The 27,504-nt window shown below is 35.2% G+C and overlaps 3 protein-coding genes across 3 annotated transcripts in view; 2 read left to right on the forward strand and 1 right to left on the reverse strand.

Annotated features, from left to right (window-relative positions):
* The window catches only part of LOC133188778 (hydroxyacid-oxoacid transhydrogenase, mitochondrial-like), a 23,966-nt gene extending 5,153 nt beyond the window's left edge, over positions 1-18,813 (reverse strand). The window contains exons 1-13 of the mRNA XM_061324266.1: positions 18,747-18,813; positions 17,638-17,678; positions 15,890-15,936; positions 14,546-14,599; positions 11,974-12,128; positions 11,619-11,815; positions 10,065-10,142; positions 9,757-9,862; positions 8,368-8,520; positions 7,966-8,064; positions 7,259-7,337; positions 3,650-3,746; positions 2,455-2,612 (exon numbers count right to left, since the gene is read on the reverse strand). Coding sequence (XP_061180250.1) covers positions 2,455-2,612; positions 3,650-3,746; positions 7,259-7,337; positions 7,966-8,064; positions 8,368-8,520; positions 9,757-9,862; positions 10,065-10,142; positions 11,619-11,815; positions 11,974-12,128; positions 14,546-14,599; positions 15,890-15,936; positions 17,638-17,678; positions 18,747-18,805 — 1,323 coding nt within the window. The 5' untranslated portion in view covers positions 18,806-18,813. The remainder of the gene's footprint in view (positions 1-2,454; positions 2,613-3,649; positions 3,747-7,258; positions 7,338-7,965; positions 8,065-8,367; positions 8,521-9,756; positions 9,863-10,064; positions 10,143-11,618; positions 11,816-11,973; positions 12,129-14,545; positions 14,600-15,889; positions 15,937-17,637; positions 17,679-18,746) is intronic.
* Positions 12,517-27,504, forward strand: part of LOC133188866 (elongation of very long chain fatty acids protein 4-like) — a 64,337-nt gene continuing 49,349 nt past the window's right edge. Inside the window, exon 1 of the mRNA XM_061324358.1 lies at positions 12,517-12,524. The gene's annotated coding sequence lies outside the window, so the exon portion shown is untranslated. The remainder of the gene's footprint in view (positions 12,525-27,504) is intronic.
* The window catches only part of LOC133188915 (uncharacterized), a 32,605-nt gene continuing 24,002 nt past the window's right edge, over positions 18,902-27,504 (forward strand). Inside the window, exons 1-4 of the mRNA XM_061324394.1 lie at positions 18,902-18,966; positions 21,232-21,890; positions 24,518-24,625; positions 26,038-26,198. Of these exons, the coding sequence (XP_061180378.1) occupies positions 18,938-18,966; positions 21,232-21,890; positions 24,518-24,625; positions 26,038-26,198 (957 nt within the window). The 5' untranslated portion in view covers positions 18,902-18,937. The remainder of the gene's footprint in view (positions 18,967-21,231; positions 21,891-24,517; positions 24,626-26,037; positions 26,199-27,504) is intronic.

The raw sequence follows: 27,504 nt of genomic DNA on the forward strand, positions 1-27,504 counted from the left end.
TTATAATCAATAGAGCCCCGCCCTAACACCAGATCCCCTGATCCAGGGGCCAGGAATTTCACAAGTTTGAAAGAGGCATCCTTGATTATCATAACTATGTATTTAATGTGTTTCAATAATACCCAGGAGTAGAGAAGAAGATTTTCAATGAATTAATGCATTTTCACTATATAATCAATAGAGCCCCACCCTAACACCAGAACCCCTGCCCCTGGGGCCATGAATTTCACAATTTTTGAAGAGGCACTCTTACTCATCATCAATATATACTTAGTTAGTTTATTTAATACCCAGGAGCAGAGAAGAAGATTTCCAAAGAATTAATGCATTTTCACTATATAATCAATAGAGCCCCGCCCTAACACCAGAACCCCTGCCCCTGGGGCCATGAATTTCACAATTTTGGAAGATTCACTCTTACTCATCATATCTATATACTTAGTTAGTTTATTTAGTACCCAGGAGTAGAGAAGAAGATTATCAAAGAAATAATGCATTTTCACTATATGATCTATATAGCCCCGCCCTAGCACCAGAACTCCTGACCCTGGGGCCATGAATTTCACAATTTTGGTAGAGGACTCAATGCTTATTACAATGATGCCAACAGTTTGACTGCTTGATGTCCAGGAGTAAAGAAGAAGATTTTTAAAGATTGCATTAATTTTGGTGGTTTTAGCCCCACCCCTCAGGCCCCAGGGGGGCAGGGACCATGAAATTCACAATTTTTGTTCCCCTTCACCCATAGATGCTATATCTTAAATTTGGTTGAAATTGGTTGAGCGGTTTCAGAGAAGAAGCTAAAAATGTTCAAATGTTAACGCACATCGCACGATGCACGCCGACGGACAAAAACGGATAGCAATAGGTCACCTGAGTGACTCAGGTGACCTAAAAATCCCTAAAATGTCGTTTGCTTTAGACTTTAAACATATCAGATATGATAAAAAGAAGGCGTCCATACTTTATCCACACTGGATAAACGACGCTCTTAAGACAGATGACTCGGGTTGTGATGGTCACCATTCTCATTCTGGGAAAGGATATCCTTATCCACCCATCCTGTTGCCGAGATTTGGCCATTTCTGACAGAAGGACACTGTTCTTGTTATAAAAAATAACTTGCATGGTAAGAGATATAAGGCTCGGAAAAATCTTTTAGCTTCTATGAACAGAACGCTATGGAGCATGTCACGTGTCAGCCTGGATCACGTGATTCGTGCATGGGCAGAACGGTTTTAGATGTGCATTAAAATTAGAGAGGATTACTTTAAAAAATAATGAACACTGAAATCTAATTTTATTTCTTTTATGGAAGTAATTCAATTAGTTTGCGAACTTTTTGATCACCCTCGTATTTTCAGAGATTTTATGCTTTTAAAATGCAAGTAACATACATTTATTTTATTAATTTTGATATCATCTTACCTGAGGCATTGTTCCTTCAACTCGGTTAGGAATGTCATCCTTGGTGTATCTTACCTGAGGCATTGTTCCTTTGACTAGGTTAGGAATATCATCCTTTGTGTATCTTACCTGGGGCATTGTTCCTTTGATTAGGTTAGGAATGTCATCCTTTTTGTATCTAATCTGAGGCATTGTTCCTTTGACTAGGTTAGGAATGTCATCCTTGGTGTGTCTTACCTGAGGCAGTGTTCCTCTGACTAGGTTAGGAATGTCATCTTTGATGTATCTTACCTGAGGCATTGTTCCTTTGACTAGGTTAGGAATGTCATCCTTTGTGTATCTTACCTGAGGCAGTGTTCCTTTGACTAGGTTAGGAATGTCATCCTTGGTGTGTCTTACCTGAGGCAGTGTTCCTCTGACTAGGTTAGGAATGTCATCTTTGATGTATCTTACCTGAGGCATTGTTCCTTTGACTAGGTTAGGAATGTCATCCTTTGTGTATCTTACCTGGGGCATTTTTCCTTTGTCTTGGTTAGGAATGTCATCCTTGGTGTGTCTTACTTGAGGCATTGTTCCTTTGACTAGGTAAGGAATGTCATCCTACATGTCTCTTACCTGAAGCATTGTTCCTTTGACTAGGTTAGGAATGTCATCCTTGGTGTCTCTTACCTAAGGAATTGTTCCTTTGACTAGGTTAGGAATGTCATCCTTGGTGTCTCTTACCTGGGGCATTGTTCCTTTGACTAGGTTAGGAATGTCATCCTTGGTGTAACGTACCTGGGGCATTGTTCCTTTGACTAGGTCAGGAATGTCATCCTTGGGGTCTCTTACCTGGGGCATTGTTCTTTTGACTAGGTTAGGTATGTCATTCTTGGTGTATCTGACCTGAAGCATTGTTCCTTTGACTAGGTTAGGAATGTCATCCTTGGTGTCTCTTACCTGAGGCATTGTTCCTTTGACTAGGTTAGGAATGTCATCCTTGGTGTCTCTTACCTGAGGCATTGTTCCTTTGACTAGGTTAGGAATGTCATCCTTGGTGTCTCTTACCTGAGGCATTGTTCCTTTGACTAGGTTAGGAATGTCATCCTTTGTGTATCCCAGACTAGACAGTCCATCTGGCATCTCCAGGTCCTGCATGATCTGTCTCAGTCGGTCAGCGAGAACAGGGCCAGCATCCTCCTTCCTCTTGTTTGTTATATCCACACCTGAAGTCATTATTCAGTGAGCTTTTACTTCAGTTTACCACATTCACAATTAAAATTTGAAAAGAATTCAAAAGGAAACCAGAAGTCTCTGACAAGACTGTAGCTCTACTGGCTTGAACTTTTAACAAAGGAAGAGAAAAGTTGCACTTGGACTTGAAACTTTGCAACAGCAATAAATGGAATAATGATCCTTGGTTTAGTGTCTTTTTGTGGCAAGATTTATTGCAATCAGAACAAAACTGTAGGAAGAGTAGCCTTTTAAAAGAATTTTACAGAAATTTTGATTTTAGTAACCATGGCAACATCATTCATCAAAATAAAAAAAACAATAAAGACAATTATGTATCTCATTGTAGTGTACTTGCATGCCAAGTTATATTAAAATCAGACCAAATTGTAGGAAGAGAAATGTTTTAAAAGTACTTCACAGAAATTTCTTTTTTTATTAACCATGGCAACACCATTCTTCGAAATCAAAAAACGACACAGAGAATTATGTATCTTAGTGTAGTCTACTTGTGTGCCAAGTTATACTGAAATCAGACCAAAACTGTAGAAGGTGTAGCATTTTGAAAGTATTTCACAGAAATTTCTATTTTTAGTAACCATGGCAACATCCATCGAAATTGAAAACTGATATATAGAATTATGTACCTTAGTTTAGTTTACTTGTGTGCCAAGTTATATTGATATCAGACCAAAACTGTAGGAGGATTAGCATTTTGAAAAATTGTTTACAGACAGACAGAATCAGACTGAAGGATGATGGACACCTTACTTTCGCATAAGCTCTTCTGTCTCTGACCAGTAGAGCTAAAAATGTAAAATCCAGAAAATATATATGCAGGTACATGTATAAAGAACTTTTTCTTTTTCTGACAGCATGTACATGTATTTATACATTAGGTAGGTATTCCAGTCTCTACTACAATACCAATCTTCATTACATGTACTTTGTTTCACCTTAAGACCTAGATTGAAATAATAAATTTCTGTTGCTATTTGTTATATATTCCACCAATGAAGACCTCACATACCTAGATATTGTGCTGCCTCTAGGTGGCGCTCTGGACAGGCTGAGGCCGTGAACTCAAACACAGCTGGTGCTGTTATTATGACTGAGAGACCATGTGGCTAGAGATCATGAAAATAAAGTAACATTAAAAGTACAAATTAAGGTAAAACAAGTCTTTTGATCCCATATTGTGACCCCAACCTAGTTCCAAGTGTTCATAATTTAAATGAATTTGAATCCACACAACATTGGGGTGTTTAATTACACCTGTATCAATATGGCTAACAGGACCTTGCTGCTCTGGAGATTGAAGATTGTTAAAGATATTTTCAATATACATGCATTATACATGCATTATACAAAATTTGATCCCCAAACCACAGGATCCATAATTTGACAAAAAATTCAGGATCATTCTTAAACAATTTTTTTTATATATTATTCACATTTAAAAATTCTGTCCCCTATGTAGTCCCATCCTACCCCTGGTGACCATCAAAATGGCTGTGTATTGTGATAAAAAATTGTATCAGGATGCATCATGATATTTCATAACAAGAGGCCCAAGGGCCTTAACGGTCACCTGAGTATAATACAACAATTTAGAGGATCCATAGAGTATAAAATGAACTGAAAGGTGAAGCTTTGTTGCCCAAAAGCAAGAAAAATAGGGTGATCAGGATCAACAAAATAATTAGTCTACTGTTCATTAACAGTTCATAAATTAGGTTCTAATCTGTTCCCCATTTATTACTATCACCATACAGTATATGAACAAATTATCAGTGATTCTGTACTATTTCAATTCCTGAATGAAATCCCTTACATTGGACTCTCTTGGTCTTTCATGAACATTGAATAAGACAAGTTATTTTTGTCTCGTTTTTATTTATCTATTACTTACAAGTCTACCTGATCATTTAAACTATAAAAGTACTTTTTGTATTATACAATAAAAAATCTTGCATAATTCTCCTCTTCTATTAACCTTTCAAGTACATTATTTACAGTGATTAATTATCAAAAGTAAATAGCAAAGGGGAATAAATCCTCTCAGTTGAATACAAATTAATAGAGCTCTGGCCAGGACCAGAACACTTGACCAAATGGTCCAGATGTTCAAAAATCTTTTTTATATTAAAACTTTTACTCTTTTTGCCTCTGATATGTCCAGGTGCAGAGAAGATTTTCAAAGAAATAATGCATTTTTACAACAATATTATCAATAGAGCCCCCCCCCCCCCCCCCCAGCACCAGAACCCCTGACCTTGGGGCCATGAATTTCACAATTTTGGTAGAGTCACCCTTGCTTATCATAACTATGTATTCAATTTATTTCAATAATACCCAGGAGTAGAGAAGAAGATTTTCAAAGAAATAATGCACTTTCACTATATGATCTATATAGCCCCGCCCTAGCGCCAGAACCCCTGACCCTGGGGCCATGAATTTCACAATTTTGATAGAGTCACCCTTGCTTATCATAACTATGTATTCAATTTGTTTCAATAATACCCAGGAGTAGAGAAGAAGATTTTCAAAGAAATAATGCACTTTCACTATATGATCTATATAGCCCCACCCTAACGCCACAACCCCTGACCCTGGGGCTATGAACTTCACAATTTTGGTAGAGTCACCCTTGCTTATTATAGCTATGTATTCAATTTGTTTCAATAATACCAAGGGGTAGAGAAGAAGATTTTCAAAGAAATAATGCACTTTCACTATATGATCTATATAGCCCCGCCCCAGCACCAGAATCCCTGACCCTGGGGCCATGAATTTCACAATTTTGGTAGAGTCACCCTTGCTTATTAAAACTATGTATTCAATTTGTTTCAATAATACCCAGGAGTAGAGAAGAAGATTTTTCAAAGAAATAATGCACTTTCACTATATGATCTATATAGCCCTGCCCTAGCACCAGAACCCCTGACCCTGGGGCCATGAATTTCAAAATTTTGGAAAAAGCATCGTTGTGCACCATTACTATATCCAGGAGCAGAGAAGAAGATTTTCATAGACTTAATGCATTTTCACTATATAATTAATAGAGCCCTGCCCAACCACCAGAACCCCTGACTCTGGGACCATGAATTTCACAATTTTGGAAAAGGCATCAATGCTTATCATAACCATGCACTTAGTTTGTTTATATAATATCCAGGAGCAGAGAAGAAGATTTTCAAAGAATTCATGCATTTTCACTATATAATCAATAGAGCCCCACCCTAACACCAGTACCCCTTACCCTGGGGCCATGAATTTCACAATTTCGGAAAAATCATCCTTGTGCATCATTATCATACACTTGGTTTGTTTAAATAATACCCAGGAGCAGAGAAGAAGATTTTCAAAGAATTAATGCATTTTCACTATATAATCAATAGAGCCCCGCCCTGACACCAGAACCCCTGACCCTGGGGCCATGAATTTCACAATTTTGGTAGAGGGCTCAATGCTTATTACAATCATGCCAACAGTTTGACTGCTTGATGTCCAGGAGTAAAGAAGAAGATTTTTAAAGATAGCGCTAATTTTGATGGTTTTAGCCCCACCCCTCAGGCCCCAGGGGGGCAGGGACCATGAAATTCACAAGTTTTGTACCCCTTCACCCGTTGATGCTATATGCCAAAATTGGTTGAAATAGGTTCAGTGGTTCAAGAGAAGAAGCTAAAAATGTTCAAAAGTTTACGACCGACGCACGACGGACGACGACGGACGAAAACAGATAGCAATAGGTCACCTGAGTGACTCAGGTGACCTAAAAATATTGCAATATATCATAATATATCAAGTTTTTTTTTAAATCACAGGTTTCTCCATGATTATTTTCTGGTTTTAAGAAAGGAAAATATAGATTTCAGCATTCCTTTTTTAAAAAAAAAAATCTTATTCTAATTAATACATCTTTAGTATTTTCTGAAATTTAATTTCTAAAAAAGAAGAAAGTTAACTTTTCTTTTGGTTTTTAATGAGTACTACCATTGTTGTGTATTAAGCAAATATTCTAATTTTGAAACCAAAACATGGGGATTGTATTCATTCTGAAAGTATTGAAAAAATTGACTCTCATTTTACATGTATGTATCAATGCATCATATCGACCTTCTCTGTATCACAATGCATTGATGTATTTGTGTATTATTACACCCCTTACCATGAACATACTTGAATTTATACTTGAGGATCTCTGCATATTATAAAAAAATTATGACTTTTAAATTATGACCATGCTATTCTTGAGAAGGTTTTTTCATTGTATGTATTCCTTTGTAAAACTGTGATTCCCTATTGTGGCCCCACCCTACAATGTACCCCCAGGACCAAGATTTGAACAAACTCAAATTAACACTTGTCTTCATAAAAATATATGCATATTATTATGACTAATATTTGGCCCTGTTGTTCTTGAGAAGAAAATTTTTACAGATTTTCCACTTAAATATATATATACAGATATAAGGCAAACCAATCAGATTTATTGATTCACATATACATATGAATAGTAAAAATAATGTTTAAAAATTTTGATACAACTGCAAAATTCTTCCCACAATATGCAAAAATTTTGTAATGCAGTAAATTAAAAACTTGTTCACAAATTATGTAAATGTTAGATACATACCACCATTGGATGGTCATCATCATAACCTTTAGACATATAGGATTTAACAAGACCAGAGATTGGGTAAGACATTGCATGACTGAAAAAGAAAAGAGAATTTATACATTTATTGACTGGGTTCTAGGGCAACATGTGTTTTGTCGGACCCAAGAACCAAACTGTTTGCCTGAGGCCTAACGGCCTCAGGCAAAGAGTTTGGTTCGAGGGGTCGACAAAACGCATTTTACCCGAGAAGCCAGTCAATAAATGTTTTTTTATACCTTTTATTTATTTACTAATTATTTTTTATACATGTATCTTTTGCTGGCTTCCATACTAACGAATGCAAATAAGATTTAGCTCGTCCCGCCCACAGTGTGACGTAAGCGGTCCAATATCTTGTCCACAGGTCCAATATCTCACTCTGTGGTCAAACATTGATTTTTTTTATGACCACTCAGTAAAACATAAGAAATATTAGACTTTTCTTTAGTATAGTTTTATATAGGAACTAATTTCGAAAGGTATAACAATAAGAATTTTGTAATCATATAAATACATGTTATATTGAATGCTATAAAATCAAAAATAGCCAGTTAAATTATGACAGTAAGAGAATCATGATACATGTAGTACAAGAGAACATTTTCATGTTGACTGATGTGGAAAAAATAGGAGAAAAGAAACTCCTATGTTTCTTGCATGAGATTCTAGGTTTAAAACCTTACCACATGTGAATTCCAGCATTTCCAAATCCAATTCCTGCATAACAACTGGCCAGATGCATGATGGATCTAGCCTCCATATCACCGGCATCATACACCGCCCTATAAAAATATACTGGTACTGTACAAGTAGATATGTAACCTACTTGCTATAGTGTTCTCAAACTTTAAATAACACATACATTGGCCAAGAACTATTTGACTTTGGAAAATGACATTGTAGCAGCATAAACATCAGCAGTGATCCTGAACATTCAAATAAAATAACAGGCATACCAAAAAACAATATACATGTATTAAATTGTCTCAATTGAACTTGCTTTTAGAGCACTGATTCTACATATCATTCTTTAGTTGCAAAAGATCTTATACTCAATTAAATACCAGCATAAATATTGATTTTACCTCTTGATATACTTGTTCGTTATCTGTAGGGCATGTCTGGACCAAATGTCACTGATCGGGTTACAACCCTGGTAGGCAGGGCGAAGGTTTGGATTGGTTGGACGAGGGACTCTCTCATAGTATGGTAATACAGTATAGGATTCTACAGCATGGCTAGAAGAGATTTTTTTTAGAATATTCAATGAACAATGTAAGTCTCCTCCACATTGCTGAGTGTTTCTATACTTGCCGTATAATGATATGAAATATGCGTTATGATAGGCTGCCAGTAGGCGGTTCTGTAATAAGTTATAAAAGTGATATGTGTACATGTAGTATGACAAAAAATGCAGTAATGCATATTCATTTCAAATCAAACATCTGTATTTTTTAACAATTTGCATTTCAGATGAAAAAAAAAATTGCAATTATAATCAAAAGAAATTTTAAGCAAGGTTTCAAATTTTTTTTTAGAAATCATTTGTTAAGGATTGGCAATATGTTAAGATTTGTGGGGCAGTTTCTGACATAGTACGGTAGACAAAACTTAACGTGGTTATTTCACATGTTACTATTTTCGTATATTTTTATCCAAAATATAACTAAGAGTAGGAGTATAAATACATGATTGTACAGATTTCTGCATTCATTGACATGAAGTGCAGAAACTGTGCAAGAAAACTCTAATTTGATGCCTGTGTCAATATTTCTTGTTTATTTCATGCAGAAACTATAAAGAATTGGAACAAGAGGCCCATGGGCCACAACACTCACCTGAGTAACTTTGGTATTGCTGTTCTTCACCTGATTTCTCCCCCCCCCCCACCCCCCGTAGTACTTATTGTGGCCTGCCCTACCCCCGGGGGTCATGATTTAAGGAATTAGAATTTACACTACCCCAGGATGCTTCCACATTAGTTTCAGCTTTTCTGGCCCAGTGGTTCTTGAGAAGAAGAAGATTTTTACTACATATTTCAATGCAAAACTTGGATTCCCTATTGTTACCCAGCCCTACCCCCGGGGGTCATAATTTGAACAATTTAGTATCTACACTACCCCAGGATGCTTCCACATAAGTTTCAGCTTTTCTGGCCCAGTGGTTCTTGAGAAGAAGATTTTTTAATGACCCCACCTAATTTTTGTCTTTGCTTGATTATCTCCCCTTTGAAGGGGACTTGGCCCTTCATTTTAACAATTTAAACTCCCTTCACCCAAGGATGCTTTGTACCAAGTTTGGTTAAAATTGGCCCAGTGGTTCTTGAGAAGAAATTGAAAAATGTGAAAAGTTTACAGACGGAAGGACAGCTAGACAGATAGACGGACGACGGACAACGGGTGATCAGAAAAGCTCACTTAAGCTTTCAGCTCAGGTGAGCTAAAAACTTTATCATATGGTAAACCTCTTCTTACCATAGAACATCAATTCCACTATATGCTGTCACCCTCTCTGGCATGGTTCTGAGATGTAAAGGGTCAACTATACCAAGTGTGGGGCGAATTTCTCTGTTTGAAATACCTTAAACAACATAACTCTAAAATGATACATTAAAAATGTACTACAAAATCGAACATTCTCAACTAAAAGGAAATGATAGCCAAGGAAAAATACTTTTCATCCATCAGTTGCAAGAGAATAATTAATGAACAAGATATCATATACATGTACATATATTTTTCTTTAAATGTAGTTGTATAAAATATGTATGTAATGTACTAACCTGTTTTTGCTTTCATATCAGAAAAGTCAAACACAGCTGTCCCTGTGGTCTCACTCCCTGTTCCCGCTGTTGTTGTCACTGAAACAGAGAATAACAAATCATATTTTAGTTTTCTTACTCCAAACAATTCTACATCATCAAAATTACGAGATCCTTGAGAAATACACAGTTAATGGTTGTCCACTTGCTCTGGGTAAGTAAAATCTCAATTTGGGCTGAAACACTCATTGTACTCGTCCGACCAAGAAAGTGAATATTTCTGACAGAAACATATACATGTACCTTTATCTTGAATTAATTAATATATACTTAAGTAATAAATTTAAGACATGGTTTTTCAATCATGCAGGAAGATACACACTGTATACAAGGTAATTTTCGCCCCATGTTATTTTCGCCCTTTAATTCACACTTTCAAACAATTTTGCCCCGTTTTTAATTCGCCCAGTCACAGTTCTGTTTATGAAAATATATTGTGTTCTTTGAATTCATCCCAGTCACAGTTCTGTTTATGAAAATATATTGTGTTCTTTGAATTCACCCCGTTTTAAATTCGCTCAACTATGAGTAGGGCAAAAGGGGCGAAAATAAAACGGGAGGGGGGGGGGGATTTCCCTGTATACAGTATTGTTTTTGCATTCTGCATAATGGGCGAAGCAAATTATCCCACGTTTCCAACTATTGTTGATGCCCTGGCATACTCTACTAACTAGACAGTGATTCCTTAAGTAAATGGAACTATACATAGGGAAAGATCCTCACTTGATTATATCAGCATATTCTGCTTGTCAGAGTTCAATATTTACCACACATGATCAACGTCACTTGACTGACTTTTGACACCCTGACTACAAATCGACATTATCAACATTAATTGTGCTTTTCAACATGACTGACTTTTGATGCCCTGATTACAAATCGACATTATCGACATTAATTGTGCATCTCTCATCTCTCTGAATCTTTTTCGGCATTTAAAAAACAAGTATTCTGGATGCATTTTATTTCTCGTAGCTTGTTAAACATTTCCTATTTCCAGGAGCGAAACTTTATAGAATGTTGGAAAAAGAAACACCTCCCCCTTTTTGACGTCATTTTCATTTCCACAAACTCTTTGATAACCCTTCGTATACAATGAATAAGACCAAATACATTTTGGTATTCAACTTCTCTTATTCGACATAATATGAATATTTTGTAGTAACTGCAGTGTATGGCTTTGTGGTCATTTCTACCAAAGTAATTTTGGGGAAAAAATCAAAATTAACGAAGTACCAGCACCCTAGCCTACCAACACATGTAAAAATATTAAACTAAGTTATTACCTCCTTCTAAATTTTGGGCAACTGTTTTACATTTGGACAGGTCAAAGTTGAGTTTACTTGCCTGAAGAGAAAGTGGACTTGAAAGTTTTAAAATGGCTATCCCTGTCCTTCATTTAAAAATGATATTATCAACATGGTGGAACCACTGTTGTACATTCTATAGATTCAATAAAGTTGTTTGAATGAAATACTTGACACCAATGGAATGAATTACCAGAAGACAGCTTACCAGCAATTAGTGGTTTGACTTTATGAGTGACAGGCAGGCCCTTCCCTATAGGGGCGTTAACATAGTCTAGAAACTCTGCCTTTGGGTTAGAGGAGTAAAGATTGGCAGCTTTGCATGTGTCCATCACAGAGCCACCTCCCACTGCCACAAACAGGTCAAAATTACCCTTGGTGGCAAAATCAATGGCATCTTTGAAACTGAAAAAATAAGAAGTTAAAATTTCTCACATCTCAGTAAAGCAAAGATGTCTCCAGTAGGGCAGATACTAATTTCTCTTTGTACAATAAGTAGATGAAACCATTAACAATGTATGTACATTCTTACATGTATTTGTTTTGAGACACCCTGTATCTACCTTTTATCTGATGGCTCCACTCTACATTTATCATACACACTGTACTTCAGACCAACATCCTCCAAAGCTTCACAGACCACTTTCACTGACTCTAACTTAACCAAGTTCTTGTCTGTCATAACACAAATGTTCTTTCCACCCAGATTTTTACAATCCTGGAAAAAATACTATGAAATAAACAACTAAAATTACAATAACAAAAGGTCTATGGGCCAAAATGCTCTCCTCAGTCACTATGGCCCTGCTATTCTTAATCAACATATTTTTCCCCCTACATATTTATATGTAAACTTTGATTACCTATTGTGGCCCCACTCAACCCCAGTGGTCATGATTTGAATCTACACTATCTGAGGATGCTTCCATAACAATATGACTAATCATAGCTCTGCTGTGCTTGAGAAGATTTTTAAAGAGTTTTTCCTATATATTCCTGTGTAAAACTGAGACATGATTTGAACAAACTTGAATCTACATGATGTAAAAAAGCTTTCACATAAGTTTTACCTTTTCTGGCCCAGTGGTTATAGAAAAGAAGATTTTTAAAAGATGTCACCATGTTTTCACTTATTCTTAATTATCTCCCCTTGAAAGAGGGTGCGGCCCTTCATTTATACAAACATGAATTCCCTTTACCCAAGGATACTTTGTGGCAAGTTTGATTGAAATTGGCCAAGTGGTTCTTGAGAAGAAGTTGAAAATGTTAAAAGTTTACAGAAGACAGATAGACAGACTGAGACAGATGTGATCTGACAGAAAAGCTCACTTAACGAGGTTCGCTCCTGAGCTTTTGAGCACATTTATATCTTAACCTATATTTCAAAAATTCTGCATAAAGTTTTAATTCTTACAATAAATTTGGATTCTACAATGCCAATTAAACAATATTCAGTTAAAACTTCATGATTAAATTCCATACCAAAGGCATTAAGCGAGGAACTATATTTTGTGGCGGAAGGTTTTTTCGAAGAAAATGATCATTATTTCTTTTTCGAAGTATTTAAAGTATGTTAAGTTTGGATTCCTATTTTTCTATGCAGCCTGCACACAGAGTTATTTTGTGCAGTGAACTGTTTTATACTGGTTCTAAATTATATATCAAATAAACTGTCATGGATTCTATCATCATATTTGATAAATATAGCAAATATATTGTGAAAAATCAAGAAAAAATAGCCCTAACTTAAGCTTAAAATTGGCACTTTTTTAGTAATATCTAAAAATTAACATTACAGACCCCCACTTTTTATTTTCTTTTCTGAATATATAAGATACTTTTAACCATTCTTCTTAAATTCAGTAAAATGTCATTACTTTCAAATTATTTTTTTTGCTTGTTAAATTTTTAATGCCGGAAAAATGAAATTTTTTGAGTGCAAAAAGGTCAAGTAATTGAACATGCGGAGTAATTTGAATTTTTTTTCATTGTCACAAATTTAAATGTGTCTATTCAAGATGAAATAAGGCTGTGTTTGTTCCCATAATTTATTTGAATAAAAAATATTGGAGGAAAAACTTTAAAAATTGATTTATGTGTAAGACGTATTTACAGTGCAAAAAGGTCAAACTAAATGCTCTGTAGCGCCAAAAGAAGCGCATTGACCCCCATTTTTTGTTTTGATTTTTAATTAAGCTATGTGTATAAATTCTAAAAATATACTTGATAAAAAATTCTCATTACTTTTGAAGACAGGATCCAACCTCCTTAAGCTTTCAACTCAGGTGAGCTAATGATGACAATACCTGCATATCCTACCAAAACTTTCAAAAATACATGTTTTGTCATGGAGAAACTTTATAAGCAGTTAAGTATTTTTTGCATACTATGCTCTAGATAGACATGTAGTTATTACTTCAGATTTGATTTTCCATGTTACTTTTTAAATGTTTAAACAAAAGTGAACATGACATTTTTTTCAAGGAATAAGTTTGGTACATGTATTTACAAATATTACAGTGCATTACTTGGAGTATCAGTTTTTGTATTGCTAATGATGCTTTACGTATGCAGCAAAATTGTCTCCTTTCTAATAATAACAAAACTGTTTCTTGTGGACCCACCCTACTCTGGATCCATGATTTAAACAAACTTGAATATGCATACCAGGTAATCTGTAGATAATTACCTCAAATTAATGTGACTAATGATGGCCTAGCTGTTCTTGACAAGAGGATTTTCTTAGATTTTCCTCTACATAATTCATTGTAAAAAAATTGACCACCCTACCCTCATGCACCGGCCATGATTTGAACAAACTTGAATCTATACTAAGTCAAGTAGCGTATGTTTAATCTTTTTTAAGTAGCCAAGTAGTTCTTGGGGAGAATTTTAAATGGCCCCACCCTATCTTTGCCTTTTCTTGATTACCTCCTCATGGAACAGACATGGCCCTTCAATTGAACAAACTTTTTAAAACTCCTTTTACCCAAGAATACTCTGTGCTAAATTAGGTTGCAAAAATGGTCCAGTGGTTCTCATGAAGAAGAGTTAACAGACAAAAATAAAGATGAACACATTTTGATCAGCCTTGGCTCAGGTGAGCTAATAATAAAGACAAATTAAAATCCTTGCCAATCCAACTTCTCTGGTGACACCTTCTCCATATCGTATATTAGAACACGCCATCTGCAAAAAATATAAATATGATATAGCTTATGGACTGTAAAATGCTTTTCTCACCCCAAGCACTCAATCTTACTCCCTAAAATGCTTTGACAAACCAACTAAAAGTTGAAAATCCTTAAACACTTTAAAGTGACTGATTGTATTCAAATTTTCCAATATCATATTAAGCACTATTTGGTGCAGTCAAAAATTAATGCTCTCATTCTTTAGATATACATCGTATTCTTATACATTAATCTTTACTTTGGAGGAGATCAGAATTTAGTAGATTTCTGTCAAAGTAAACTACAGGTATTGTGACAAAATAATACTCCATTGCCATTTGTTTAAAGTGCTCATTTGCAATTTCATAATTGTGACCTTGACTTGCCAAAATGACCTTGGTTTAAAAAAACACACATACTCTTGTCATAAATTATCTTTGACTGAAATATGGACATCCAATGTTTCTCCATTAGAAAAGTATGGATCTGATATTAATTTTACCCTTTTTTGGCAAGTGACCTTGAACTTGTCACAAATAACAATGACCTTGGGTCAAGGTTAGCCATTCTTTTAGTTTAGGAATAATCTTTGTTTGAAGTTTCTACTTCAATTAAACTTTTTTTTTTACTTTTATTTTTTATTGACCTTGAACTCATTGAAATGACTTGAATTAAGGTCATGACACACCTTCAACACATAAGTATAATTTGTGTGAAGTATGAACTTTCACTGTTGATCCATTAAAAAATTATAGATAGGACACAAATTCAACACTTTTTTCTTCCAGTGACCTTGAACTTGTCAAAATGACCTTGGGTTAAATCATGATGCACCCTTTAGTCATAACCAATCTTTGCATGTAGTATCAACTTCTAATTAGCCTCCATTTGAGAGTTATAGACAGGGTATAAAACACTCTTTTGCCAGTGATCTTGACTTGGAATGACCTAAGGTCGTGATCAATACATACCCTTAGATCACATGCAATATTTTCTGCCAGTGACCTTGAATTTGCCAGAATGATCTTCAGTTAAAGTCAAGATCCACACTCAGTTCAGAAACAATCTTTGTACCATGTATGAGCTTCCAATGGTTTTGCATTACAAATTATAACCCGGACAAGATTGTATGGACAGATAGACAAGGTGATTCCTACATACTCCCCCAATTTTCTTTGCAGTTGGTACATGGATAAGAAACACACATTAGCTCTGAAATCTTCAAGGAAGGAGATATACCCTAATGGTTATTTAAATTTTAATGAAAGAAGATATTGCATTCAAATGTTAACAAACCATAAATTACCTCATAAGCATATTCCTTCTGTTCTCCTGATGTTGTTCCATAATTCTCTGTAATGATATGAATATGTGTACTGATACTCATAAAATAGATAATCAAGAATACAAACCTCATCCTTTATACATGGATCAAATAAAAATAATTTGACAAGCACAGAAAAGGTCCAAAGGGGAAACAAATGGGAGAGGGAGTTTAGGGTAGTCAAACATCCCTAAAATAGTGAAGGTATTTATAACTGAATTTTGCTTCAAAAAAATTTGCAAAGGGGGGGGGGGGGGCATAAAAAGGGATAAGCATGAAAAGAATTTTCCTACAAATGAAAATGGTATACTGAAATGGTTTTTTTTTAACTCTTGCAACTTAGCTTGAAGAAAAGGACATTATTATTTATACTGGAAGTTTTAAGTTGGCACTTCCATTATTTATGTATTCAACTTAGTCATGATTCGCCTGCATGGTGCAGTGGTTAGAGCATTTGCTCTAGAGTCCCGAAGTAAGGAGTTGTTCATTACGTTGTGGGTTTGAATCCCACAGCGGGACGTGGAGACTGGTCCTTTGGATAAGACTGTATAAAGAGAGGCACAAAAAAGATCCCTCACTGCTCAATGGCCCTGAGTGCCAAGTATAGGTCTAAATTTGCAGCCCTCCACCGGCAAGTCGTGGAGTCTCCATATGAGAGAAAAATTCTCGCGGATGTTAAAACAACAAACAACAAATGAAAACTTAGTCATGCAAATGAGCAGTTTACTTAACTGATACTTAATCATTGTTTGCACAGGCAGTTGTTCTTGAAATAATTTTTTTAACCCATAGTATAATAACATGTAATAACATTATTATTGTACTATTGGTTAAAAAAAATTATTACAGAAACAAGTGCCTGTGATTTTTTATTCAATTCTATCCATACATTTTCACAGATCAATCCTGATATCTCAAGACAAAATAATGTGTCTGTGTCTGAAAGCCCCCACTTCAACTACTAAATTAACCATTATGGTAGCTCAGTCGGTAGAGTGCTCGCTCCGTGATTGGAAGGTCGTGTGTTCGAATCACAGCTGCGACTGACCGAGGTCGATAAAAAATAGGTAGCAACTGTTCCTTCACCAAGCACTCGGCACTTTGGAGTGAAAGTTGCCGGTCTTTCAGATGAGACCTTAAAAACTGAGGCCCCGTGTCACGGTAGGTGTTGGCACGATAAAGAACCCTCACTGCTCAATGGCCCTGAGTGCCAAGTAAAGGTCTAAATTTGAAGCCCTTCACTGGTACAAATGTATATAGTGATGTCTCTATATATTAAAGTGAAAAACTCTTGAACGGGACGTAAAACAACACATAATCAATCAACTACAAAATTGACAATTCACTTTAAAATAAGACTTTATATCTGGAATAGTCAACAATAAACTCTTATTTAGAGGATCCCATAACTAAAGTACATGTACAATTTAATTATTGTAAAATTATGCACACAAAAATCTATATACGTAGTTTGAGTAGTCTGTTCCTTCGTCTGGATGTACTTATAAAGAATTAAAAAATAATTATATATCTATGATAAGTCTTTGATTTGTAAAACATAGCATTGCTAGAATTCAAGAATTGCAAAAAGTGATTTCTTAAAAATAAATTGTAAATTCATATACAAATTAAGCAACTGTTAAACTTTTTAAAGTGATTAAACATGCTGATACATAAAAATTGAAAACTGTTCTTTATAGTAATGAAAAGTAATTTTAAAATACACTTACTTTTTCCTTGGACACTAATGACACAATGAGTATTGCCTAATCTGAAATGGAAGAAATTTTGAAATCATTCATTTAATTCATATATTAATAGTTCAAGCTGTTGCCAATATAAACAAGAGGCCCATGGGCCACAATGCTCACCTGAGTAACTGGCCTTGCTGTGTTTCACCTGATTATCCCCCTTGTAGTACCTATTGTGGCCCAGTCCTACTCCCGGGGGTCACGATTTGAACAATTTAGAATCTACTATACCTCAGGATGCTTCCACATAAGTTTCAGCTTTTCTGGCCCAGTGGTTATTGAGAAGAAGATTTTTTAATGACCCCACCCTATTTTTATCTTTTCTTGATTATCTCCCCTTGGAAGGGGGCTTGGCCCTTCATTTTAACAATTTAAACTCCCCTTTACACAAGGATGCTTTGTACCAAGTTTGGTTAAAATTGGCCCAGTGGTTCTTGAGAAGAAGTTGAAAATGTGAAAAGTTTACAGACGGACGGACCGACAGATAGATGGACGGACGACGGACAACAGGTGATCAGAAAAGCTCACTTGAGCTTTCAGCTCAGGTGAGCTAAAAATCATTTTGCAGATATCTTTTTATTGTTTTCTTTTAATTAATTACTAGATCTATATTTATGTTGATTTTATTATAAATCAACATAAATTTATTCATTTTTCTTTGGTCATTGAAATAAGTGGATAGCTAAGATGTAGATTTAACTTTGTTAAAATCATGGCTCAAGGGGTAGCATGATTATGGGATCAAAAGATTTTTCTTCTCAGTAATAGCAGGGCTGTCTTAGGTGAGTGTTGTGGCCCATGGGTCTCTGGAGCCCCTTGCCTATACAAGCAGCATGTAATGTTATGGTTGACAAGCAAACAATTATTTCCCTATGAAAATTTTCAGTATCTTTTCTTTTTTCCCAAGATTTCTTGCATAAGACTGAAACGTACATGTACATGTGTGCTATATATTGACACAGTTTGCAGGTTTGACTCAAACCTGCAAACTGTGTCAATATATAAACTTTGTCAATTGAGATTTATTTCCATGATGCAAGTGCACAGTAGTAAATAAGAGCTCTGCACAGTTATCTATAAATACTTACCTAACGTTAGCAAACTTCCTAAGGAAATTTCCTACTCCTAGTGCAGTTCTTGCTCCCATATTTGTGCTCTATTTATAGACTTAACTTCGGGCTTGACATACAGAGATTCTACAGCTGATTTTGAATCTCGAGATCGTAAGCCAAAAAAATGTTTGATAGATATAAATTTTTTTTATCTTCTTAAAGATTGAATGATTCTTAAAGAAGTCCACAAAACTAGGTATTGGTGCTGGTTAAATATACTGTCTGGTAACAAAGTAAGAAAAATCTACACATATTTAAAATTGAAAGGAAAGAATGACGTAGTTCGAATTTTCTCTGAATGCCCCTCCCCCAAATACAATATTACTGAAAAGGTATTTAGCAATCAGAAATAAATTTCGGTATATTTTAAACAGTATACAAAAAAACTATACTGTATGTCATCCAGTGAAAATAAGAAATGTGTGTGTGTTTAACAGTTTGATGTTGCTATTGTGTCTACAGCTAACATCTGATTAAAGAGTTAATTGATATTTCATATATATTACTTAGTCCGAAATATCTGACGTTTTCCAGGCTTTATTCACGATTTTGATATTTTACGTGCCAGGAAAATGTCAGAACCGGCACCATTACAAAAACTGGAAATTTCACTGTTTCAAACTGGAGCTGATTTTTGATACTTGCGAACTGAATTAAATGCTGATCTTACAATTTAGCACAATGCTTCTAGTAACGACCAATATCGATGAAAAGAAAATATCACTCCACATTTCGATACAGGTTTTGCAAGATTTTAAAATGCACGAAATGAAAAGAAAACACCACCGTCTGATAAAATGTTTTCACCAGACTGTATATTTCATAAACATAACCCATAAAAACTATGGTGGTGAGTACTAAAGGTATTGTACTATTAATAAGTTGTGAATTCAGCATTTAATTCGGTTCACAAGTATCGAAAATCAACCCGAGAATGCTGCCTCCAGTTGGAGGCGGCGAATTTCCAGTTTTCGTAATGGCGCCAGTTCTGACGTTTTCCTGGCAACATAAAATACCAAAATCATGAAAAAAGCCTGGAAAATGTCAGATACTTCAGACTAATATATTATTGTGATTGTCTGTGAAACTAGTTGTCCAAATCCCATGGCAAAGTGGAAGGCAGTTATTTAGCAGTTTCTTAACCTTAACGGTTGTACCATCTTAGCAGTTTATAAGCAGTTTCTAAACCTTCTCAGTGCACTGCTTATGGCATGTTGGGCCCACAATAAACCTTTGAATAAAATAGGCAGTTTTCTAAGCCTTAACAGTTGTTAGGCAGTTTTGCGCAGTTCGTTAGCAGTTCATAAGCAGTTATTTTGGTAAGACCTTTCAGGACTGGTTGCTCCCTTAGATATAACTGTTTAGGTACTGCTTATTAAACTGTAAAGCTACTATTTTTGTATTGCTTAGTTAACTGTTAGACAACTGCTTAATATGTACTGATAATTAACTAGCTGTGAAGCAGTTTCATTTTGAGAACATGCACATATTTCCTGAAAACTGTAATTTTCAACAGAAAATCCATTAATTGGGTCAATTTTAAACACACAATTTATATAACTCATAATACTACAAATGTTAAAACAATCCACATTATGAAAATTAATTAATCCATGTACTAGCTTGTAAACTACATCAACAATTTCAATATCAATATAGATAAAAAAAAGTACATTTTTTTCTAAAACCTTAGTTGTGGTTAAATAAAAAAGATTTTCAGCTTATTGTAGTTAAATGGAATTGAGTCGGTGATTCTTAAAAGGTGCACTGGAAATATAATATGAGACATACCATATTGAAATTGGGATGATTCAAGCAGTACAATAATTGTTAATTATCTCTCTTAAATTATTTAACAACACTTATAAAATATAGTGTACATACCAGATATTATATATCTGCATCATAATTTTAATGAAAACTTTGTGGCCAACCCCCTTTTCATGACTCTATTTCCTTTTGTCCAACTACACAACATGGCAGCCAAAATTCAATTTTGGCAGTCAGTTGTTTGGTTCCTGTTATGTATATTTGTTTATCATTGGGCCCAACATTGGAATTTATCTTGATCCCAATCAAATTGAATATTTACTGCTAAGGAAACTGCTTACATACTGCTAACAAAACTGTTCTTTCCCCCAGTAGGGGTAAAGCTTAAACATACTGCTAAGGAAACTGCTTACTGCTTAGAAAACTGCTTATGAAAACTGTTTACTCCCCAGGCATTAGCAGTTATGAAACAACAGTAAAAATCAAACTGCCTGAAACTGCTTGAAAACTGCTTGAAATTCATAAAACTGTTTTAAGTACTGCTTAATAACTGCCTATATAGGCAGTTCATTTTTCCATGGGTTTAAATTTAATGTTTCCATATTTTGCACAGAATTTGCTATATAAGGATTTCCAAAACAACTTTCCATCGTGATTAGTGTTTCATATGTATACTTTTTTTTTTTAACAGTTGCCAAATAATGCCTACCAATTATGAGAGAATGGGCAGTTCTCAGCAAGTAGGATTTGCTAGAAATCTAAACTCAACAGAAGAAAAGAAAGTTCCAAATTCTCGCAAACTTCCAGACTGGGTTTGGAAAGCTCTTGTTCAGATTCTCGGAATCAAACTTAGAGGTAGGAGAAGGGTGCCTTGTTTATCAGTGTTCCTACACGCCGTTACTTTATTCCTTGCCACTGTGTTTTCAGTGAGTGGAATGGTTCATACTGTCTATGACATCAGAAGCAGCTATTCTCAGACTACTTTAACCATTGGGTGTTCTAACATCATGCTGGGCTTTGGATGGATTTGCCTTGGCCTATACTCTAACAGACTTGCAGGAAGACTTTTTTCCAATCGCAATTTCTCTGAAAGTGTACGTATTCATTCTCGTACATTTTTCAAGGTTAGTGCTATTGGACTAGTTACTTTTCTCAGTGTGGCAATGGTGGTGTTGAATTGCTACTCAGACTACAGTGTGTTTGGACCTAACAACTGCGACAAGATCTTTCTACATATTTCAATATGCCACATCATGTACGGCTCCCATGTGGCCTTCAGTTCTATGTCTCTGATCTGGAACCTTTTGGTGTGTTGTGTCTTGTTGTCTGTATGCAGAACTCATACAATGGGTAAATTCAGCTTTAATAATAAACACAAAACATTAAACAAAAAAAATCACTTTATTACAAGAAATTGTTCCACAAATGATTACAGTTATATTCAGGCAGCATTTTATTTCCAGCATTTTTTAGCTCACCTGAGCTGAAAGCTCAAGTGAGCTTTTCTGATCACCCGTTGTCCGTCGTCCGTCTGTCCGTCCGTCTGTCCGTCTGTCCGTCCGTCTGTAAACTTTTCACATTTTCAACTTCTTCTCAAGAACCACTGGGCCAATTTTAACCAAACTTGGTACAAAGTATCCTTGGGTGAAGGGGAGTGTAAATTGTTAAAATAAAGGGCCAAGTCCCCTTACAAGGGGAGATAATCAAGAAAAGACAAAAATAGGGTGGGGTCATTAAAAAATCTTCTTCTCAAGAACCACTGGGCCAGAAAAGCTGAAACTTATGTGGAAGCATCCTGGGATAGTGTAGATTCTAAATTCTAAATTCTAAAGTGTTGTTCAAATCATGACCCCCGGGGGTAGGGCGGGGCCACAATAGGGAATCCAAGTTTTACATTGAAATATATAACTTAAAGAAAAATCTCTAAAAATCTTCTTTTCAAGAACCACTGGACCAATAAAGCTGAGACATATTTGGAAGAATCCTGAGGTAGTATAGATTATAAATTGTTCAAATCATGAACCCCGGGGGTAGGGCGGGGCCACAATAGGGAATCCAAGTTTTACATTGAAATACATTAGAAAAATCTTTAAAAATCTTCTTCTCAAGAACCACTGGGCCAGAAAAGCTGAAACTTATATGGAAGCATCCTGGGGTAGTGTAGATTATAAATTGTTCAAATCATGAACCCCGGGGGTAGGGCGGGGCCACAATAGGGAATCCAAGTTTTACATTGAAATACATTAGAAAAATCTTTAAAAATCTTCTTCTCAAGAACCACTGGGCCAGAAAAGCTGAAACTTATGTAGAAGCATCCTGGGGTAGTGTAGATTCTAAATTGTTCACATCATGACCCCCGGGGGTAGGGCGGGGCCACAATAGGGAAGCCCAAGTTTTACATTGAAATATATGGGAAAAATCTTTAAAAATCTTCTTCTCAAGAACCACTGGGCCAGAAATACTGAAACTTATATGGAAGCATCCTGGGGTAGTGTAGATTCTAAATTGTTCACATCATGACCCCCAGGGGTAGGGCGGGGCCACAATAGGGAATCCAAGTTTTACATTGAAATATATAGGAAAAATCTTTAAAAATCTTCTTCTCAAGAACCACTGGGCCAGAAAAGCTGAAACTTATATGGAAGCATCCTGGGGTAGTGTAGATTCTAAATTGTTCAAATCATGACCCCTGGGGATAGGGTGGGGCCACAATAGGGAAACCAAGTTTTACATTGAAATATATAGGAAAAATCTTAAAAAATCTTCTTCTCAAGAACCACTGGGCCAGAAAAGCTGAAACTTATATGGAAGCATCCTGGGGTAGTGTAGATTATAAACTGTTCAAATCATGACCCCCGGGGGTAGGGCAGGGCCGCAATAGAGAATCAAAGTTTTACATTGAAATACATAAGAAAAATCTTTACAAATCTTCTTCTCAAGAACCACTGGGCCAGAAAAGCTGAAACTTATATGGAAGCATCCTGGGGTAGTGTAGATTATAAATTGTTCAAATCTTGACCCCCAGGGGTAGGGCAGGACACAATAGGGAATCCAAGTTTTACATTGAAATATATAACTTAAAGAAAAATCTCTAAAAATCTTCTTTTCAAGAACCACTGGACCAATAAAGCTGAGACATATTTGGAAGAATCCTGAGGTAGTATAGATTCCAAATTGTTCAAATTTTGACCCCGGGGGTAGGGCGGGGCCAAATTGGTATATTAAAAGGGGGGAAATCTGGTAAAGAACAGCATGGCCAAAGTTACTCAGGTGAGCGATGTGGCCCATGGGCCTCTTGTTTTTTAAATCTATTTGTTTTCCGGCATTTAATACTTTTCATGTCTGGCATTTATTAAATAGTTTACTGTACTTTTACGGCAATAAAATTGAGACTTTCTTTTGAAAAAAATGTAATCATTTATATCCAAATAATAAGCTTTGCTTGGCCATAAAAAAACCTACATGTACTTGTAATGTAGATTTACACAGGGATACAAATGTGTCAGTGAACTTTCACTCATCTCTTCTGAAATCAATTAATATGTTCAGTTTTTGAAACACACAAAGCTCATTTCAAATCATCAGTGAGGGAATTTTTTAAAGACAGAAAAATGCTAAAGAACAGAGGTATCACATATGTATGTAGTGTAGGGATTATTGGGCTACAAATTGTTAACAACAGATAAAGATGGTTTGGTTACTAGGGAGATAAAAAAAACATTAAAATTGCCAGAAAATTACTTTATGAAAAATGCTTGACATGTAATACATTACATGGTGGAAAATGAAAATATAAAATTCCAGAAGTGCTGAGCATAATGCCAGAAACGAAATGCAGTGGTATAATTATACATATCATTGTACATTTAAATATTTGTCAGACAACAATTAAAGCCTTAAATATACATTAAATATTATTTTATGTGTCAATTTCAAACTGAGAAACCTTTGATGTTTGAATATTTTGTTATTTTTAGGTCTTAGGAAGTTTATGCTGCTTCTAGAGGAAGATGCAAGACATTACATGCAAAAATTCCAGAAACAGGAGCCTATACACATGTGCCATCTTAGTCACATGGCATCAGGTATTTAACAATTATCCAACACAGGTGTATGATCATATACAGTGTCTGTTTTTGAGATGTCATGGTTGTCATTTAATATGATCAGATTGTGTTCTGTAATAACGAGATGATACCAAATTTCTCAACCGAGACTTGAACCCAGGGCCTCTGGCATACGTACCTTGCCAGCATTCTAACCACTAAGCTATTTAAAAGACCCGATATATTGACTGATATTCATACACCAGTTAACCTGGTGACACCTATATTGAAGTAATATGTAAATCTACGGCACTGCAAACTATAGCTTAAAAATAACATACATATAAAATAGAAGATATGAGTTGCCTAAAACATTTTCCCATGATTCAGAGGTAAAATCATAGATGGTAAAGATAATACAGTCAAACCTCGATCATCATCTCAAAACTTTTGAGATATCCAAGGATTTGAGATATCAAGGGTAAAATACTTAGAATTAGTGGTTGGGACTTTCAAATCACTTCCAATTGACATATCCATGGTATTCAAGATATCAGCATTCAAGATACCAAAGTTCAATTGTACCTATACTCAAATGCATGTCTAATTTTTTTTTTTCAGGGATTCTTTTTATTTATAGCCAAAATAATGTCTCATGAATACATAGTTCTTAAAGACAACCATATTATCATAGCACAGTATGTAACTGTTTATTTCTGCTATTTATCAGTACTAAACTTCATGGTATACACCATTTATACTTTTCAGTATTAAATAATATTTTAAGAATCATCTGAGAGTATTTGTAAGTTATCCGTATATACAACCATGTAATTATTTTTAAATGACATGATATGTGATTGAATCTCTAACAAATGTTTTATCTGTGCATGAAAACAAATTAGATTAATGTTTTCTATCAAGGAATGCCTAATATTTTCTGGTTGCTATGAATCAGACATATTAGAGAGAAGAGTTTGTTTGCATCATTGATCTGAAATGAGCTAGGTCTTTCTTGTCTTATTTTCACATTCCTTTTAAATGTTAACTAACATAATATCTTGTCTAAAAACGTAACAGGAATGTTAATCAAATGTCTGATTTAATTAAAAAAAGATATTCCTGAACAGATTGCTGATAGTCCGTCAATGTCTTAGCTTCCTATAATAAATGTTTCAAATATTCAAACTTTGATGACGGTGGTTAATATGATTGTACAGGAACAAAACATTAAATTTGAATGTGTGCAAACCTTCCTGCAATCAACCGTTGTATTAGCTAAAACATTACAAAGTAAACAATATAATGATTATCTATGAAAGATATGATATATAAAAACGCAAAGTGTTTGCTTATTGTACATACACATGTACTATACGCTATTATTTGAAAGTTTTTTAAAAAGTACCATACATGAATAAAAAAAAAAATTGGGGGTAATTTTTTTTCAGAGGAAGGAGCTGATTTTTTTATTTGGGATGACAACATATCAACAAAAGACAGTCGAGCCCAGACATTAGAAGGAAAACCGAGCTCAGAGGACATCATAGCTAGCCAGTCCACCAGCACAGTGGAGATCTCTGCATCAATAAATGACATTGATGAGGACAAGGTAATGAAGAAAGTTTGAACTAAAGACTTACTGATCAATATTTCTTGTAGTATGACTAAACAAGAATTCTCATAGCAAATGCATCATGGTTATAACATGCCTTTTTTATAAACCCCCCCCCCCCCAAAAAAAAAATTCTTCTGGGGGGTTAACAGGAATCACCTTGTCCTTTTGTCTGTCTGTGCAATCTTATCCTGGCAATAACTTTGTTATGGAGAATCATTGGAAGCTCATACTTGGTACAAAGATTGTTTATGACCTGAGGATGTGCCATGACCTTGATCCAAGTTTATTCCAGCAAATTCAAAGTCACTGGCAGAAAAAGTATAAAATTTGTTTCTGGTCTATAACTTCCTAATGGAGAAACATTGAAAGTTCATACCTCACACAAGGTCTTTGGCCAGAAAAGTGTATTGTTCATGTCTGGGCTAAACTTTGTTATGGAGACAGTGGAACTGTGTACTTAGTATAAAGTTTCTTTTTGACCTTAGGGCACGTCATGACCTTGACCAAGGTCATTCTGGCAAGTTTAAGGTCACAGGCATAACAAATTTGTTTCCGGTTTATAACTTCCTAATGGAGATACATTGGAAGTTCATACCTCAAACAAAAATTGCTTATGACCTGAAGGTGTGTCATGACTTTTTCTCAAGGTCACTAGATCAAGTTTAAGGTCACATGTAGAAAACATGTAATTCCTGTCCTGACATATCTTGCAATGGAGAACATTAGAGACTAATACTTATCACAAATATTACCTGTGATCTGAAGATATGTTTTGACCTTGACCCAAGGTCATTTGAGCAAGTTCAAGGTCACTGGCAAAAAAAAAGTATTATTCTGGTCTATAACTCTCAAATGGAGTCTTATTGGAAATTGATATGTGACATAAAGAATGCTTATAACTTTTTAGGGAGTGTCATGATCTGACCTAAGGTCATTTTTGCAAGTTCAGGGTCACTGGTGGAAAATTGTCAATCTGTATTTAGCCTATAACTTTCTAATGGAAAAACAATGGAAGTTCATTGTCACAAAATTATCACTTATTTCCTGAAAGTGTGCTATGACCTTGAACCAAAGTTATACCAGCAAGTTCAATGTCACTGGCAGAAAAAGTACAAAATAAGTGTCCAGTTAATTATTCTCTAATAGATAAGTATTGGAGGTTGAAACTTCAAAGATTACCTGTGAGCTGAAGGTATGTCATAAATTTGACCCAAAGGTCATAGTGGCAAGTTCAAAGTCACTGGGAAAAAGTGTAAAATTCATGTCAGGTCCATAATTTTCTGATGGAGAAAACACTGGA

This window comes from Saccostrea echinata, unplaced genomic scaffold (assembly GCF_033153115.1).
Source record: "Saccostrea echinata isolate AGI-Se365-2 ecotype Australia unplaced genomic scaffold, CSIRO_AGI_Sech_v1 ptg000001l, whole genome shotgun sequence".
In the NCBI taxonomy this organism is placed as follows: Eukaryota; Metazoa; Mollusca; class Bivalvia; order Ostreida; family Ostreidae; genus Saccostrea; species Saccostrea echinata.